At 36.8% G+C, this 19,606-nt stretch overlaps 2 protein-coding genes across 3 annotated transcripts in view; one reads left to right on the top strand and one right to left on the bottom strand.

Annotated features, from left to right (window-relative positions):
* RalGPS (Ral GEF with PH domain and SH3 binding motif) overlaps positions 1–17,283 on the bottom strand; it is a 39,132-nt gene extending 21,849 nt beyond the window's left edge. Inside the window, exons 1-3 of one of the 2 annotated variants that reach the window (XM_077446239.1) lie at positions 17,127–17,275; positions 16,853–17,048; positions 320–605 (exon numbers count right to left, since the gene is read on the bottom strand). In XM_077446239.1, the coding sequence (XP_077302365.1) occupies positions 320–605; positions 16,853–16,908 (342 nt within the window). In that variant the 5' untranslated portion in view covers positions 16,909–17,048; positions 17,127–17,275. Of the gene's footprint in view, positions 1–319; positions 606–16,852 lie in introns of both variants that reach the window. The other variant, XM_077446238.1, reaches the window with a different exon arrangement.
* A 410-nt stretch (positions 17,284–17,693) lies between these two features.
* Positions 17,694–18,098, top strand: LOC143922243 (uncharacterized). Its single transcript, XM_077445468.1, has one exon. The coding sequence runs from the start codon at positions 17,694–17,696 to the stop codon at positions 18,096–18,098; it is 405 nt and encodes a 134-aa protein (XP_077301594.1).
* The last annotated feature ends 1,508 nt before the right edge of the window (positions 18,099–19,606 follow it).

The raw sequence follows: 19,606 nt of genomic DNA, 5'->3' as shown, positions 1-19,606 counted from the left end.
ATACATATATAATCAATGCAGTTTAGCTTAATGGAACCCAATCACATAAATAACATATAAAAATCTGCAACTTTTTATTTTTGTACAAAAAAATCCAATTAGTCATATGGGAGTTGGCTCAATCAAGTGGATGAAATTTCTTTGATATTAGATAAAAAGAAGCAAAAAGGCTAAGAGTTTTGAATCCGACGCCGCAAATTTCTGAACCGGCACGTAGCGATAACGCAAAATATATTCCAGGATATAAATAATCGCGCATAATAGCAATAGATAAACGCAAAAACACACATAAATAAATAAATAAATGAATAAACAGTACTTGATTGAAACGCTTGGTGAAGTTGACTACGTTCGGCGCTATGATGGACTTGTTCTTCTTCGTCCAAGCGCACGAACTGAGCTCCTCCGGCTGGATGCTGCAGAACACCGGAAAGTCGAGCAGGGTGATCTGCGAGGCGAGCACTTCCGGAGACACTTGCACCGCGAACTGGATCGAATCGTCGTCCCAAGACTCCATTTTAGCGTTCGCCGGCAGACTGTTCGTTTTGCCGATGCTGTAGGCGCAGTTCTCGATGCCGTTGAAAGCGGTCGCGTAGATGTTGAAGCTGAAAAAAGTCAATAACGATAAGCAAACGTGTCCAACACCGAGTGTCAGCCCGGGAGGAAGTGCACCGACAGAATGAGAACCCCCCCATCGATCGAATTGCTCATCAACGGCGAATCAATGGTGGAGTCTCTTCTCTTTATCTTGAGATTATAGTGTTTACGATTAATTATCGACATAAAAAAAGAGACCTGTCCCTGTTTTAAGGGGACACAAGTGTGTGTAATTAATTTGACGGTCGATTTCATAAGACACTTTGTAAACAGTCGACGCATAAATATCCCATGAATCGATTCGGCTTTAGAAAGAGTTCGTTTGTTGAAAAAATATACAATTGTGACAAGTGAAATGAACGCTTCGTGTCCGCTACTTAAATGAAACATGCCGGGCAATGTCTCTCTACAAAGTAGCATAGATATCTAGCAAAAGACCAGACCGTCTTCAAGACTGAAAACGGGTAATATTATTGCGGCAAGAGTTTGGTGAAATATGCAAGTGAAAGAGATAATAGTGAGATGCTTACTCCTCGACCGGCAAAGGTAAGTCAAGTGATCCGAGAACTACAGCACACCTATATATATACCAGTGGCGGACGGTGACTTTTCAACCAGGGGATGAAAACAGTTTGTCAGTCAATCAGTTTTATATACAACGGAGCGGACAGTCTTTGACGAACTACACTTTGGCTACTCCTGGCGAACGTTTCAATTCTTTTCATAGTCGAAAATGATTGTTCAACCGACGCGCTCGTGTAAAGAATAATGCAAATTAATTGTACTAAACAAAATTTTTCTGCTAAAAATGTCTTTAAATGCGAGTCAAGTGTCAAGTGCATGCAAATCAATTCACTTTTTAATCTCATAGCATCAAAGCATTTTCCATAAGAAAGCCGAGGTGAGCCAAATAGACGATCTGGAAGATTACTTAAATATTCTTTAACTTTGCGTGACGTACAAAAGTTCCATACATTTTAAATTTTCGATGTGTCAAAAACGATAAGGTATTCTTAGTAGAAGTTAGTGTCCCATTTTATCCGACCACTGTTATACAGAAGAATACTTTTGAAAATACAATCGCTTTGTGCTTTTTTTTTCATCCGGTCGCCATTACGGCATAATTTTATTTTATTTTATTTTTATTTTATTTTATTTATTGAAAAATCAACAGACAGGATGTACATAGATATGTATAAAAAAACAAATAGTAAATAAATAATATATGAAACATCCGAGTCGAATAACAGATTTTTACAAAAATGAAAAAGATAAATATAAGGAAAACAAATTAAAAAGTAAAGAATAAAGGCATGACAAAATATGTAGAACATTGCATAATTAAACTATAGTATTAAAATATTGGGAAAAGGTTATAAAATAGAATATAAGAAGAAATTGAAATTTACAAATATAAAACAAATGAAAAAGGTAAATACAAAATAAACAAATGAAAAAGAAAAGAATGAAAGCTATAATATGATTAAATAGCACATTACATAACTAAACTAAAGTATAAAAATATTGGAAATATTGGAAAAATAGAATAGGAGCAGAAATGAATCAATCTCTTGATGTTAGACCTGAATTGATGTAGGGAAATACCAAATAGATCAATCTCATTCAGCTCTCCGTTAAACATACGATAAACGCGCTGCAGATAAGAATATTTTTGGGAATTAGTATTTAAAGGATCAAGTGAAAAGAGTGCAACGCGTCTAGAGTACCGAACTGGGATTCTGAAATTAACCTTATTCAGTAAATCAGAACAATCAAGGAAACCATTTATGAGCTTAAAGAAGAATATAGCATCAGTATGTCGTCGCCTGACAGAAAGATTGTTAAAAGAAAGGATTTTTAAAATGTCGGAAACAGTAGAATGGGTATAGGTAGGAAAAAGGTAGCGTAAGGATTTAATAAATTTAAGTCGAACTTTCTCAATACAATTAATATGGGATAAATAAAAAGGTGACCAGATAATTGAGGCAAATTCAAGGTGAGACCTTACAAAGGAAAAATAAAGTAATTTAAGTACATAAGGATCATTAAAGGGTTTTGTTGAGCGGAGTAGGAATCCAAGAGATTTAAATGCTTTGTTGGTAATAAAAGAAATATGTTCAGAGAAATCTAGTTTATTATTGAGTATTACACCAAGATCCTTAATAGAAGATGACGTGTTAAGGATTGAATGATTTAATTGATAGTGATTGGTAATAATTGACTTATTTCTAGTGAAATTTAAAATAGAGCATTTTTCTAGATTAATAAAAAGATCATTATTTAAACAATATATAGAGAATCTATCTAGATCTTCTTGTATCTTATGACAATCGTCTATGGTGTATATTGGTTTGTAAATTTTTAAATCATCAGCGTAAAGAAGTATAAAGGAATGTTTGAAGATGTATGAGATATCATTAATATAGAGTAAAAAGAATACGGGACCTAAATAATTGATGAAGACTAAACGGGAGAACATCTCAGGCTGGAAGGTAATACGGGACAAGTTTGTATGCATGAGATTTAGGGCGAAATCAGACAGCGGTGAATGTGGGACGTGGTTTTATTTAAATAGTTTTAAACATATAGAAAAAATGTGGCGTTCATGGGACGCGTACATGGGATAGTCCTTTCAAAACGATACGTTCGACTTATGTCGTTGAAATTGTATGGTAGTATTTATCCTTGCTTGATAGTGATCTATACGAAAACGACCCTTTGAACAATGTTCGGTAAAACTGTATTGCTTGACAGTGATCGCTAACAGTGTATCCCATATTCGTTATCGATCACTGTCAAGTCAAGCAAGGATATAATTTTACCGAAAATAGTCCAAAGGGTCGTTTTGGTATAGATCACAGTCAAGCAAGGATAAATACTACCATACAACTTCAACGACATATATGGTTTTGAAAGGACTATCCCATGTACGCATCCCATGAACGCCACATTTTTTCTATATGTTTAAAACTGTCTAAAAAAAAAAACCACGTTTCACATTCACCGCTGTTTGATTTCGCCCTTACTCATACAAGAGTCCTCATCAACTCAAGAGCCGTAAGGTGGACCCTTTTTCATCATAATTATTTTTAAATAACTGTTACGTACAACATTATGTTATATTTATTTTTGTATCTTGTTATTCATAGCATATTATATTTCTTGCACACGAGAATTGTACATTCTGAAAAAATTCCAATTAATGGTTGAGGGAAAAATTATAAAAATTTAGGACGTGCAACACATAAGGGAGGGGGGGGCAGAAATTTTCCTTGGGAGTCCTTGGAAATAAGGCCACCAATTTGAAATTATTCAATTTGTTTATTTTACCCTAACAACGCAGGTCGCGACGCGAAAACATTTGAAATTATTGCGTTGCAATGCTACTCATTCCCGTTTTTCCCATTTTCGTTTCGATTTTTTTACAGTAAGCTTCCCGGACATGCATACAACAAATCCTGAAAATTCCATCGTAATCGTAATTGGGTGATTTAGGAGCCTATACGAGACAGACAGACAGACAAACAGACATTCATTTTCATATACATACATATATGTACATATAAATCAAACATTTTAAAATAAAATAACAAAAAAAAAAACATTGATCATAATCTACATATTTCCAAATATTTTTGAGAAAGTGTTATCCCTTATTTTTCTAAATTTTGTTCAGATAAAGTCAATAAGCCCTCACCAGTTAAAAAATAAAATTCTTTTGCCACTTGTTGAATACATTGAAATATTTCTTATAAAATTGCATTATAATGTTATCAGTGCTATTCTAACATGATTTTTTTTATTAAATTTAAAGTTTGTGATTTGACTTCGACCATTTCATCTGACATCTTTTTATGTTTAGATTTATTTTATTTTGATACGAAAAAAAATTAAAAAACGGAGTTTGTAAGGTTTCAAAAATTTCGTTTTCAATCGTTCGATCAATTTCTCAGAACTCAAAAGTATTAAAAGTAAAACATGCATAATGCTGCCTAGAACAAAATAAATAATATGTATGTACGTAGGTATACACATACAAATGGATATTTAAAAAAAACACAGAAATCATTTATTAAAAAAATTAAATAGACGAAGGGTGCCTATCGCGCCCCTCGCTTCGAGCGCCCTTGGCACTCGCCCATTTGCCATAGCCTTGCTATGGAACTGGGTCTTGAGTTCGAGCCCTCTCGAACTGAATATTTCTGCAGTGATGCTGGTCAGACTTTAGTATGTGTGACCCAAGTCGATCTTTTCCTATCAAAGTTTATCAATTTATATGGTTTCACTGTTGAATCGGTTACTCATCAAATTGCCGAAAACCATCCTACCTATTATTAGTCACTACAATAGCACAATATATACACATAATACGGCAACAGTAAGATCAGATTACTCTATTTTGGAATAATTTCAAGTCCAACAAAAGGCGTCCGACAGGGATGCACACTGTCTCCTGATATTTTAAATATACAAACGTACATATATATGGAATCAGGGACAAGAACCGAAAACCGAATAAACCGTTATTTTTGCCAGAACGAAAACTGAAACCGAACCGATTTTTTTTTTCGGATCGGTAAAATTAAAATATAAACTTTGGGAATGATAGAATTAATGGACAAACAAACAGGAATGTATATTGAAAATATGTTTTTGAAACTTTAAAAAAAATATAATATCTATATCAAACTGTTACAACAGATAATGAAGCTAATATGATCAAATTTGTCAACTTGTTAGAAACCGAAATAGACAAAGAAAACCAGAATATTAATTAAGAAAGAGATTATGTAGAAAATATGCTATCTTCCATTGAGAAGTGTTCTTTCCCTCATCTCATCGGAATAAAATGTGTGGTACATAATTTACAATTAGCAATCAAAGATTCTATTAACGATTCCGATTTAAATACAAATATATGTAAAGCCGGCGAGTTGTCAATGAACTCACTATATATCGATATCAATGAACACATTATAGATTGGCTTTCAAAAGTGCGCGATTCAAACACCTGTGAATGGAACAGCAAGAGTAAATACACGCGTACCTGTAAAAACTAACTTTTACATAGAATAAAACAAACTACTAGATTCTTTTTAAACTGTTGTTGCACTTTTGTTCCTAAAAGCAGGGCCCAATGAAAAGTTTGTCAGGCTAGAGAAAATCTAAAATATATATTTTTACTGCATTTTAGCAACATCAGAATCCACCCTCTACTCTGCGGTGCACCAGCGGTAAGCTGCACACGCTAGGAAATATTCTCCTTTGACACTTTAATTATATATATGATCACAAAGTCGTATAAAGAGAGGTATGACAGTGTGAGTGTATTTATATTAACTTGCTAATATTTAAATACAAGAGAACCAAAAACCAGAACTGAACCGATAATTGGTTTGAACGATTTGGGTCCCTGTGTGGAATGCATAATGAGAAGAGTACTCGACGAATGGGAAGGTGGAATAACAATAGGGGGCAGAAAGATTTCTAACATTAGATTCGCAGACGACACGACCATAATGGCGAACAATGAAGATGAACTACTTTGTGGAATAGTGATAGAGGGTCGATTCCTGGTTCTAAAAATAAACAAAAACACTATTCGTTGACAAATTTGAGACTCTCATAAAGTCCAAAGCTCTAAAAGACTATGAAGAAGTCGATGAATTTATCTACCTAAGCACTTTGATCTCGATGGAAGGAGGATGCCAATTAGAAATCCGCAGAAGAGTAGGAACGGCGAAAGCAGCGATGTTCAGACTAATAAAAATATGGAAAAACCGTTCTAATACGAGAAGAACGAAAATCCGTCTGGTGCGATCTCTGGTGTTCCCCATTACATTGTATTTTGATTTTTGTATTCCCCATTACATTGTATGGAGTCGAGACATGGACCCCGAAAAAGAGAGAAAGGGACATTCTAGATGCTTCTAAAATTTGGAACTAGATGCTGCCCATACCATGGACCGCAAGATGCACAAACATCACCATTCTCAAAGAGCTGGTAGTCTAAGAAAGACTTTCCACAACATATAGGAAAAGGGTTCTTTCCTACTTTGGCCATACGGCCAGGAAAAATGTCGAGAGTCTGGAGAGGCTAGAAGTCACCGGTCGAGAGGACGGCCTCCCATAGATGGTTGGACCAGATCAAAGAACTGACGGGATCGTTCCTTAACGCTACCTTCAACTTGGCACAGAACCGGGAGGAGAATTCAAATTCCAAACATACAAAGCATGTCGAGAGCCTGGAGAGACTAGTAATCAGCGTTCGAGAAGACGGTCTTCCAAGAGATGGTTGGATCAGATCAAAGAACTGACTATATACATCCAATAGTCCAATACATCCAATAGTCAGATCAAAGAACTGACTATTGGATGTATATATTTATATATCCGATCATACAATATTTTTTTTGGATGCAAATATACGCTACATACATAAAGTACAAAACAGACCATTAACAGGTGATGTAATTTTATATTTTGGTAAAAATAATAGCTATGAAATAGTATTTATGTGAAATCTATTACAATTAATGTGCGCGCACAGTATACGGGAGGAAAAGCCTGTTTCTCTTGTTCCTGTTGTATCCTGCTCGCGCCAATTAAGTGAGTATGTACCGTTTACCATGCACCCTTTTTTTATATTTCGACTTAAGATCTTTAGATTTTCAATCTTTACCTTCCGATATTTGCGTTTTCGGGCGTTTCGCATTCGGGGCCCGTGAGGTAGACCCGTAGGTATTATACGTTGTATATGATAATACTTCTCTAAGAGTTAATAATAACTAATTTGGATTACATTTTTTACTCTATGTCACTTCACAAGTTCGAAGAAAACTTTAAGAGGTTAAGGGCAAGATTTTAACAGTTCAACAAATTTGACAGTTCACGCACATGTGCAGAAGGCTTTGCGCCTGTCGCAGAATAGTACCTACAAATAGCCAATAATTCGCAGATAAAGTACCTGCAAAAAGCCACAACCATTAATATTTTAAAAAAGGGGTAACCAACCATTTTTTAAAAACAAATATTTTAAACTGAGAAAAAAATCTAAAAAATTCCCAATCATCTTTATGATATAAATAATTCGTAATTCGTCATCACTTCGTAATTTGTCATTCGTAATTTATAATTCGTGCATCAATTTCTTTCCGAAACCAGTCGATTCAATATCTTTAACTTTATTTTTATTCTAGTTTCAATTCCTTTTCGAAACCACCCATTGAAATCAACGAACCCAACCATTGATGTATAATACACTAGATCCGCCCTCACGTGTTATACTGGTCTCCCTTTTGGCGCGTGCAAAATACATGGCGCATGCACAGTTTCTCTTAGTAGGTACCGCTGCGTAGTAGGGAAAAAACCATTTTTTCCCAACTTCCCCGCTAGTTAAACCCCCCGCACCCCTCACAAGATCTCCGACCAAAAGCACACGTCAGGGCCCATCTATGTGTATTATACGGTTACCTGACAACTCGTTCACAGATTTTCCGTAAACCGATGATGCGCTCCAGGCATTACGTATACGGCCATCTCTTTCTCACCCCATCTGTTCACCATGATCTTGTTTACTATGCCATTACGTATGCGGCCATCTCTTTCACAGACCGTCTGTTATCGGTGAAAAAATGGTTGCGCATCATCGGTTTACGGAAAATCTGTGAACGAGTTGTCGTGTCACCGTATTATACATCAATGGGCCCAACACTAGTTTATAGCATAAAGACGATGAGATTATTTTCAGATTTTTTTTCCCATTTGTAAAATTTTGTTGTATTAAAAAAGACTAGTCACCCTAGTCAAAAAATGTAGTATTTTAAATTTTGCAATAATTTGCAGCATAAAGAGGATGGGAATATTTATTACTCACTTTAAAAATTTCGTTGTATAAAAAAGGGCTCGTATTTTTCGGGTCAGAATTTTAATCCGTTTTTGGTCAGAATTTATATGACATGGGTGAGAATTTATATAACATTAGTCAGAATAAATATTAAACGGTCAGAATACTAGAACTAAAATAAATATTAAAACATTCAGCCTGGCGCATGATTTCATACATTAGCCCATGTGGCGACACTGTCACGCGTATCGACACCCAATTACGCGTGACGGCATTAAATCACTTTATATAATGAGTTGTCCCTAAATCTTTAGGATTTTATAGGAATTTTAGTGTTTGGGGTGCTCAATGAAGTGGAACCGTAAAATTATAGTCTGCTGCAGCACTATCCGCGTGACCACCGGTGGTACACGACGGGTTGAACGTGTTGAATGGTCAGAATTTAAACTGGATTGGTCATAATTTGTATTAAACGGTCAGATTCCTTTTTTGTCAGTTGGCACTCGTATCATTACTAGTGCGTGTAACGTTGAAGATTGGTACAAGTGGTCAAGAGGACTCAAGAGGATCATTCGTGGTACGCGCTCGCGCACTATATACAACCCTCTTCAACAAAACATATATCAGACCTTAGCTAACACCCACCACCCACATCCTCGACTTTAGTCGAGAATGGTGAGTTCAGTCAAAGAGCGTGGACATGTAATACAAAAGAAGAAGTGGTTGATGCAGTGAAAAAAGAAAATGTAAGGAGTTACCACTACAACAGTGTTACTGATAAAGGTAGAAAAGATTATTATCGCTGCAACGCAATTAACCCTTTGCCCGCGGCAATAAATATAGCGAATAAGCCCTGTACGCGGCACCTTTTTCGCGAATGGCAATCGAGTTTTCGACCTTAAATACAGATTTTAATATTTACTCAAGTAACCAGATATGTTAATTAGCACATACATTATTATTTTAAACAATAAAACACATAATATATCTCGTAGTTTTGGATTAATTGTCAAATAATCATTCTTCATAATTGTATGAAGACGTGACGTCACATAAACGAGGTTTCAGTATGGTTCCACAAAAAACTAATTTTTGACTGGTATATTCATTTTAAGCAAATTGAATAGATGGCATTCAACTCTCAGTAATATATTCAACCAATTTTGAACCATAAAACAGTTGAAATAGGCGCATATAAACCTCAAAATCCCGTGCAAAGTTTAGAAATTCTATGGAAGACAGCTGCGCTACATACTTGTCGCCCAAAGGTTCCATAGAAGAGGGCCGCGGGCAAACGGTCAAAAGAAGAGGGCAGCAATGTGATGCTGGATTATATATTTTATATTGTTCCGATGACACAAAAATAATCTTATTCAAAACTGAAGAAGGACACTCTCATGAAGAGCTGGAAGTCAATACAAGTAAATTGAACGATGAAATTAAAGAAAAAATTAAATCATACTTTGATTTAAAAATTAAGCCCAAGAGAATAATGGAGATGTTAGCCTCACAGGGATTAATGATAAAAAAAACTCTGCTGTCCAACTTTTTATCAAAATTAAGACACCAAACATATGGGCCGAATAAAATTAATTTGGGAGAGATGGAACAGTGGTGCATAGATCACTCTAAAATTCCTGATGATGACGACACATCATATGTTCTGTCTCACAAAATAGTATATCCCGATGAAGAAAAGGAGAATGAAATTGAAAATCAGAAGGGATTTTCCATTTTCATGTCGACAAATAGGCTATTAAAAAATGCGAAGATAAGAAACAATATCCACATTGATGCAACATACAAATTGGTGTGGGAGGGCATGCCTGTAATTATCATCAGAACTAATGATTTAGACAGGCATTTCCATCCAACGGGAACGGCTGTTAGTTCTGGTGAAAGCCAGTCGGATTTTGAATTCATTTTACAATCTTTATTAATAGGATTAAAAAATATTAATGAAGAATACAATGTTGAGTATTTGATTTCTGATGCATCGAATGCGATTAAAAATGCATTTGAGAATGCGTTTGGTGCAGATAAAACACAAATTATGTGTTGGGCGCATATGCGTAGGAATGTTGTTAAAAACGTTGAAAGTTTAGTAAATGCAGAGTCTAGGACAGAATTATTAGAAGACATTGACACACTCCAATTGTCTCCGACAAAGGAGGTGTCTATATTTATAGACTACATGCTGAAACAGTGGCTTACAAGCCACCAAAACTGGTATGAAGGTGTGGCAATGCTCACACCTTCTACAAATAATGCATTGGAGTCATTTAACTTATGCATTAAAAAAGAAGAGACTTTAAGAGAAAGGCTGCCTTTATCGAGATATTTGCGCAACTAGCATTAAAATCACTGGAAAAGTGGTCTATAGACTATGTGCATGGATTAAGAGAATTTCATATGAAAACAACAATCCACTTAGATGAATGGACCAAAGCCTATCAACTGGCCAAATCGAAGTTAAATATTTTTCCTGTTGATAAATCTAATATATATTTATGCCCGGCCAAAGGAAACTCGGTAGCTAAAGAAGAATTAATCAAAATTAAAGACATAAAGTGGAGCACATTTGACGAATTCAAAGAAACCGGGTTCAAAGGGTGGATTATCGAATTGCCTGCAGAGGATTGGAGTAGTGGTCGATGCACTTGCCCTAAGTATATTTGTAAACACATAATTGGGCTGGCAATAGTTCTAAAGTATATAAAACCTCCACCGGCAGCCAAACAAATTCCAATAGGTTTGATGAGGAAAAGAGAGAGGCCAAAATTGGCAACTAAAGCTCTTATTGTCGATTAGAAAAAAAGTGTATGATATAATGATAAATACAATGTTTTTTTTGTTTTCCTTTTTTAGGTAATATATGATGACTACAGGTGTTACTATTATATAATAAAATAATTTATGTGCGATAAATTTGAAGGTTTACTTGTAATTAAAGCATATTATTTTTTTAATAGAAGAACTAATTAAACATTTAAAATTAATTTTGAATTAATTGGAAAATTGGAATAAAGTTTTATGTATTTTCGGCTGACTGACTACTTGTTATTTTTAAATATTCTGACCATTCATTATTTTTCGACATTCTGACCATTTATTAATTTTCACATTCTGACCAATTATTACTTTTTTCTGACCATATATAATTTTTATTCTGACCATTTATCTAACTATATTTTTATTCTAACCATTGATTATTTATTCTGACCATGTTGTTATTAAAATTCTGACCGAAATTTTATTTTTATTCTGACCCAAAAATGATTTAAATTCTGACCGTTTAATTTGTTGCCTAAAAAAAGGTTGGTTAGCCTAGTCCAAAAAAATATTTAATTTTAAATTTTGCCATCATTTATAGCATAAAAACGATGAGAAAATTTTTAGATTTTTTTCTGTTCAAAAATTTCGTTTTATAAAAAAGGTTGGTTACGCTAGTCAAAAAATTTATTTTATTTTAAATTTTACAATAATTTATAGCATTAAGACAGTGGGATTAATTGATTTTTTTTCCCATTTTTAAAATTTTGTTGTATAAAAAATGTAGTATTTTAAATTTTGCAATAATTTTTAGCATAAAGATTGATGGGAATATTTTTAGATTTTTTTCTCACTTTAAAAATTTCATTGTATAAAAAGGTTGGTTATCCTAGTCCAAAACAATATTTTATTTTAAATTTTACAATCATTATACCCCAATGATAAATATTATGATTGTGAATAAACTGTCTATATATGTAAATATATCATAAATGGAAACACACGTCCGTCCGCACGGAGTAATTAATAAGCTCAGAGCAGAGCTCCATGCAACCGCTCAGGTCCCCAAGTTGCAAATAGGGGAATGACTCTTGCAGTCAACTGCCATGGCGACATGGTGGTCCTGGACAAGGAGCGCTGAGATAAGAGTGGTGATGAGTGAATCCGTGGTAAGTTTCACTCTATAAAATGTCACACAACACTATGACGGTCTCAGGTCAGCGGCGAGTAAGTGCCGCCGCTTAACAAAAGCACAACCCGGTTTTCAAAGGTACCGTATCATCTTTGACAGAGAAGGAAACTCTATAATAAATCCCTGGTAGTGGGCAGCAGCTCTGCCAGTATAAGATGTCAAAACATTTACTGCGCTGTAGAAGGAAGTGGGAATCCACTGCAGTATTCTCCCAAGATAACTATGATGTACAAAAATAAAAGTGTGAAGAAGTCTGACTCTCCGGCTGACACCCGGCGCCTTCGAGGTTCCAGGTCTCACGGTGTGAAATTGGCTACTGGCCACATGCATGTGACTCACCAGGCATCATGTGGAAAATATGCGACTGGAGAAACTTTACGGAACAAATCCAAAATAGGTACTTGGAACGTTAGAGGACTCCTGAATCCTGGGAAAACACTGGTTGTTGAGAAAGAGATGTACAGTCATGGGCTAGATATACTCGGAATCTCGGAAACGCACTGGAAGAACAACGGCCATTATAAAACTTCAAATGGAAATACGATATATTTTTCTGGTAACCAAGATTCGTCACATAGCGGTGTCGCGGTGATCTTAGCATCTAAATTAACCAGTGCACTAATTGGCTACAACCCCATAAGTGACAGACTTATACACTTAAAACTCAACACGCATCCGTATAAACTAAACATCCTTCAAATATATGCTCCTACTGCAGATGCCGAAGATATTAAAATAAATGCGTTCTATGCTTCACTACTCGATACATTGTCAAATATCTCAAACAAAGAAATGACCATCATTCTTGGTGATTTGTTGGTGAATGCCAAAGTCGGTAATAATAGCAACATTGATAACATAGTAGGTAAATATGGATTGGGTATTCAAAATGAGAGAGGAGAGAAACTTATAAGTTTCTGCATTGAAAATAAAATGTCCATTATGAATACTTGGTTTCAACATCATCCTAGGCGATTGTACACTTGGATATCTCCTGGGGATCGTCACCGCAACCAAATCGATTATGTATTAATAAATTCTAGATGGAAATCATCGATACATAACGTCAAAACATATCCAGGTGCAGATTGCGGATCGGACCATAACTTACTTGTTGCTAAATTTCGACTGAAATTGAAAATGATTAAAAGACATCAAAATAAAGCAATTAAACTCACCAATGATGATGTAATTAATTTTGGCAATGTAATCAGAGAAAAAGATGCAGAATTCCAAATAAATCCTAATGTAGATGTAGAAGAGTCTTGGAAAATTTTTAAAGATCTCATAATTCGGTATGCCAGAAAACATCAAACACCGCAAAATGAACATCGTAAGTCTTTTATCTCTGATTCAACTTGGGTTAAGATAAAAGAACGTAAAAGACTTAAACAAACTGGCATAACATCGACAGAATATCTTGAAAGGTATGCAATATTACATAAAGATATTCAAAGGAGTTGTAGGCGGGATAAAGCTAAATATATAAATGACATATGTGAGGAGATAGAAAAACACGCATTAAAGAATCAGGCAAGGGATATTTTTCACAAAGTAAAAATCGTCACTCAAAAATTTTCACCCAAAACTTGGACAATAGATGATCAATTTGGAAACACGCTTACAGATATTGATGTGATACTCAACCGATGGAAAGAATACTGTTCGGAATTGTACAGTGGTAGTTCGTCGACCTCAATTGTTTCCCTTATTGATGATGTCAGGGAGCCTGACATCTTGACATCTGAAGTTGTAAATGCCATAAAGAAACTGAAATGTAAAAAGTCTCCTGGCAGCGATGGTATACAAGCTGAACTTCTGAAAGAGCTTGGTGAAACTGCGATAAAGGCGCTATGTAATATGTGCAACAAGATCTGGGTAAACGGAGTATGGCCGAAAGATTGGGTCAATTCAATATTCATTCCCTTACACAAGAAAGGATCTACAAAAAGATGCGAGAATTACAGGACCTTAGCCTTAATATCGCACTCTAGTAAAGTATTGCTGTATATAATTAAAGATCGTTTGAGCAGTTACCTTGGATGGCAAATACCGAACGAACAAGCAGGGTTTGTAAAAGGCAAAGGGACGAGGGAACAAATACTGAATATACGTCAACTCATTGAAAAATGTCGGGAGTTTCAAACTCCAGCCGTTCTTTGTTTTATAGACTATAAAAAAGCTTTTGACTTTGTGAACTGGGACTATCTGTGGAAAGTTCTACTGGACATGGGAGTCCCCATGCATCTTGTAAAGATAATACATAACTTGTATAATGATAACAATGCAGTAGTTCGAATCAATTCGCTAAACTCGACAAATTTTCGAGTACAACGTGGAGTAAGGCAAGGGTGTATATTATCTCCAGACCTATTTAATATATATGGAGAGTATATAATGCGTAGAGCACTGGATGGTTGGAAGGGTGGAGTGTCCATTGGTGGAAAAAAACTATCCAATCTTCGGTATGCGGATGACACAACGCTCATAGCTAATAATCATGAAGAAATGGCCGAACTGATCCGTCGTGTTGAGACAGAGAGTAATGTGCTTGGCCTCCAGATAAACCGCCCCAAAACAAAAATTATGATAATTGACCGTCACCAACAGCTGCAAAACAACAACTCAGCTTTAAACGGTATAGATGTGGTTGATAATTTTGTCTATCTGGGGTCACTCATATCTAACAACGGCGGCAGCGAATTGGAAATACGGCGCCGGATTACATTAGCAAAATCGGCAATGTCACAACTAACGAAGATTTGGAAGAATAGAGCCATTACAACTGCTGTCAAAATCCGTCTCGTGAAGAGTCTCGTTTTTTCTGTCTGCCTTTATGGTGTCGAGACGTGGACCATGAAGGCGGCGGATAGAAGGAGAATCGATGCCTTCGAGATGTGGTCCTGGAGACGGCTACTGCGCGTGCCTTGGACCGACAAACGCACGAATGTGTCTATTCTTGAAGAATTGAAAATCAAGGATAGATTGTCAACAATATGCCTGAAACGTATATTGCAGTTCTTCGGCCACATTGCACGAAGAGGTGAGGAGAGCCTGGAGCGGTTGGTTGTGGTTGGTAGCGTCGAAGGCAGAAGAGCCAGAGGCAGATCCCCCGCACGCTGGACTGACCAAGTATCTGCAGCGACGGGCGCTTCCACGGTAGCAAGTCTTCGCCTGGCCGAATTTAGAACTGAATGGAGGCAGCTGGTTGACCGCACATCATAGTCACGATCCTCAGTGATGAGGGAACCGACAGCAATATATACCCCAATGATGATATCAAATTTTTTTCTCAACTCATTTGTATATAAAAAAATTTTTTTGTATATAAAAAGTTTAGTTATCTACACTTGTCCACAGAAATCAGAGTCAGAGAGCATGGGTAAAAAAAAAAGAGATTACAGTCTCCAGTTGTTAAGCAAAAATTCATTAAATGCTGTAATCTCCGTTTCCCGCATACAATGTGTTAAGTATTCCAGAAACGATTTGTTCAAAACATTTTTGAGAAAATATAAATGCAAATTAAATATCAGCTTATTCTTACGTCTCAATTGAGGTTCTGCATTTTGTTGAAGTTTGTGCTCATATTATATTAAAATTACTTTTGTATTGGAAAAAGTTATACAAGTAACATCATCATAATAGTCTACATCGAGGTTTCCCAAACTATGTTCTGCGGCTCCTGAATAGATGCGTCGCGACAATTTGGAAAGGTTTTATACATTGCAACACATTTGAAGATCTTCCACTTCATATAGAAAGGCGAGTGACGATGAATCTCCTCTGATGTTTATGACGGCAAGTGTCTTGGTACAGACGGAGAACCACCTTTTATCACACTGTACGGGTGAAAGAGATGGAGCATATTGTTTTTACCTGACCGGCTGACAAATCTTATCAGTTTAACAACAGTTGCCAAGATTGACAGAACGGTTAACCGCACTGATAAATATAGTTCATAAACCGAATAATAATAAAATACAAAGATCAAATTTAAATGATTTCTGCTCGATTTTGTGCCAGAAGAGTATCCCAATTTTTCAAAACAAGCTATTATTGTTTTCTACATCCTTTTTATGCGAAGCAGGATTTTCTTATTATATTGCAACGAAGTCAAAGTTCAGGAACAGGCTCAACGCTACACCAGATATTAGAATGCAACTTATCAATATTGCGACTGATATGCAATTCGACGACTCAAAATTATCAAAGTCATTAAGTGCTTTATCTATTCATATTTTTATATTAATATTGTATTACAGTTTTATATTTAAAAATAATTACTAAATAAACAATGTGTTTTAATAACATTTCTTTTAAATTTTTACTAGTAGGAATTACCTAACCTAAAAGTAAGCTGAGTGTTCCGTTAAAATGTTCCATTGCACAAAAAGTTGGGGAAACCTCGGTGTACATAATAGGTGTGAAATGGAAAGAATACTCACTCGTCATCTTCTTTGATTTCGGCAAATTTACAGGTGTCCAGTTCAGTCATCATCATCCCAATGGTCCGTAGACGTCAGTCTGTGAAGGGGGGCACGTCTGATGCTGCCATCGTGAAGATGGACACGCGACAGGGTACTATCGTTGCAGGACACTCGCTAATGTTCATTGCGAGAGAGTATCGAGCACAAAAAAAATCTATCGAATACGACAGGTGAGATGTTTAGACGTCAAAATACATATTCATGTATAGTCAGAATTCGAGCTGATTTCCACCTGCCGATTGGTGTGGATCCTACCACGAAGGTCTATCCTCACAAGGGTCTGAGCTCGTGTGACATGCGCTGATGGATGATAAACGACGAGGATAGATATTATCGACTTGGCGTCTCGGTTGCAATTGAAGTGAATGACAGTCGCGGTTCAAAGCGCCTCGAAAGCGACCATTAGCAATGCGAGTGCTTCATTTCACAAAATGTCGTTTCGATTGTTAAATATGTACTTTGATAAACTGGAATTTATCATTCGTTACTATCAAATGGTTTTAAATTGGTAGCACTACACTATTTTTCTATTTTACCAAAAATAAATTTTAATAAGTGAAAAAATACGTGGAAGAATAGGAATGATGAAGACGGCGATGATTAGTCTGACAAAGATATTAAAAAACTGTTCTACACAGGAGGCGTCATTTCAGCTTTTTCCAGGGGGGGGAGGGGGCATTTTCTCGGCGTACCGCACGGTATCGGAAGATGCCTCACTGGTGCTCGCTGGCACACCTTTGCGGCTGAGCGAAAGGCGACACACGGTGGGCTGAAAAGGAGCGAAGCGAGGGATGCCACCATGATACAGTGGGAGTCAGCTACTGGGGGAAGGTGGACGCAAAGGCTCGTCGGGGACCTGAAGCAATGGTGCGGAAGAAAACACGGTGGCCTGAACTACCACCTCAACCAGTTGTTGACAGGACACGATTGCTTCGGAACCTACCTTCACAAGATAGGGAAAGAAGCAACACCAAGCTGCCACCACTGTGAGGCAGCTGACGATGACGCGGAGCACACATTGCTTCACTATCCTGCGTGGGACGCCCCGAGAGAGGTCCTCAAAGCTGCGATCGGGGAGGAAACGCTGTGGACGGGGATGGTGATGGGTTCGATGCTCCGCGACAGAGGGAGCTTTGCTGCCTCTGTGATCGGGGAGAAGTTACAGTCCGAAAGGGAAAGGAGACGCCAGGGGCCCGCTTCTTAGTCGTAGGACTCGATAAGAGCACCGCTACCTGAGGTGGGTCTCTGCTGTCTCCTGTGTGAGCGTATTGCTCAAGGCCAGCTGCTGCCTGGTAATGCTTAAGTGCGGGTCCGGCAGCAGCTGAAAGAGAGAGGGGTTTTTAGTGAGTAAGAATCTCACACTCCCCCTGGGATTCGGGCCGGGGGGGCCTATGCAAGGTTTTCCCCTCTCACGGGGAAAAAAAAATAATAAACCACATCAATTTTTGTGTTTATACCATAGATATATAATACCATAGATACGCCTTCACGCTCTAAACCGGTCACCCTTTTGGACCATGCACAAACAAAGTAGTGTATGGTCCAACTCTCAGTAGCTAGTTAGCTTCTAAGTAGGAAAGGTCGATTGCGGAGATCTTGTCAATAGATATTGCGGAGATCTTGTCGTCACTAACTGAGGGGTGTGGGGGGTTTAACTAGCGGGGAAGTGGTGAAAAAAACGACGACCGCTGCGTCGTTTTTTTTCCCAACTTCCCCGCTAGTTAAACCACCCGCACCCCTCAGTTAGTGACGACATGATCTCCGACCAAATTCAGGTGTCAGGGTCCATCTATGTATTATATATCTATGGTTTATACCCAGGCGCGGCTCATGTACAGGAACTGCGGCGCTGCAGCACCCCCAGAAAAATTACAAAAAAATCGCATTTTTTACAACTTGTATTTAGATATATTTGACATACTCATTAATAATGATTATGTCAAATATTTAATCATTCTTATTTAAATTATATTCACAAGTTGTAAAAGTATACAAATGTGTTTTTTTGTATTTTTTCTGGGGGTGCTGCAGCGCCGCAGTTCCTATGCACGAGCCGCGCCTGTATAAATTATACCAGAGAAATGTCGTAATAATAGAAGTGGCTTTAGGCGTTGTATTGCTGTCAAGTGACGATTGTTCACAGACATTCATAAATAGTAATTTAAGCATCAGTCGTATTTGATGCTTGGTGGTCGACGTATGTCCGATAAAAACTTCTCTGGGCAATTGCATCGTTAAAAATTGCACGATGCATTCAAAAACACACAATAAACAACATGGGATACATTTTTGATCATTTAAGTAACACATTTTTGAATTAACATCGTATATGAATGTTTTCATGAAAGCATTCGGCAATAGCATACGCATATGCGTACAATATTGCATGGCTATGGAAACGGTACGCGTGTTATTGAAATAAGAAATGTATTCGAAAGGGCGCTTCTATTATTATAACATTTCTCTGGTTTATACACAATATAATTATTATAATCTAATATATAATTTCGAAAGAGATTTTGTATGTGCATATGTAAGTATGTATATATGTAAGCAGTGGCGGACTGGGACTGAAATCAGTGCATGCCAGGAGTTAAAGGGGGCCCCCACCCAGGGTTAAAAAAATTTGTCCCCCCCCCATATAACAAAATTTTCTTCTTTCCATCACGCTAAAAATCAAGGGCAAAAAATAAATAAAATTTTCAAAAATGG

This window comes from Arctopsyche grandis, chromosome 2 (genome assembly GCF_051622035.1).
Source record: "Arctopsyche grandis isolate Sample6627 chromosome 2, ASM5162203v2, whole genome shotgun sequence".
In the NCBI taxonomy this organism is placed as follows: domain Eukaryota; kingdom Metazoa; phylum Arthropoda; class Insecta; order Trichoptera; family Hydropsychidae; genus Arctopsyche; species Arctopsyche grandis.
This window is presented reverse-complemented; position numbering and strand designations above follow the sequence as displayed.

Bases quoted from the DNA above. Each gene is read 5' to 3' on its own strand.
- LOC143922243 (XM_077445468.1), top strand. From the start codon at position 17,694: ATGATACAGTGGGAGTCAGCTACTGGGGGAAGGTGGACGCAAAGGCTC.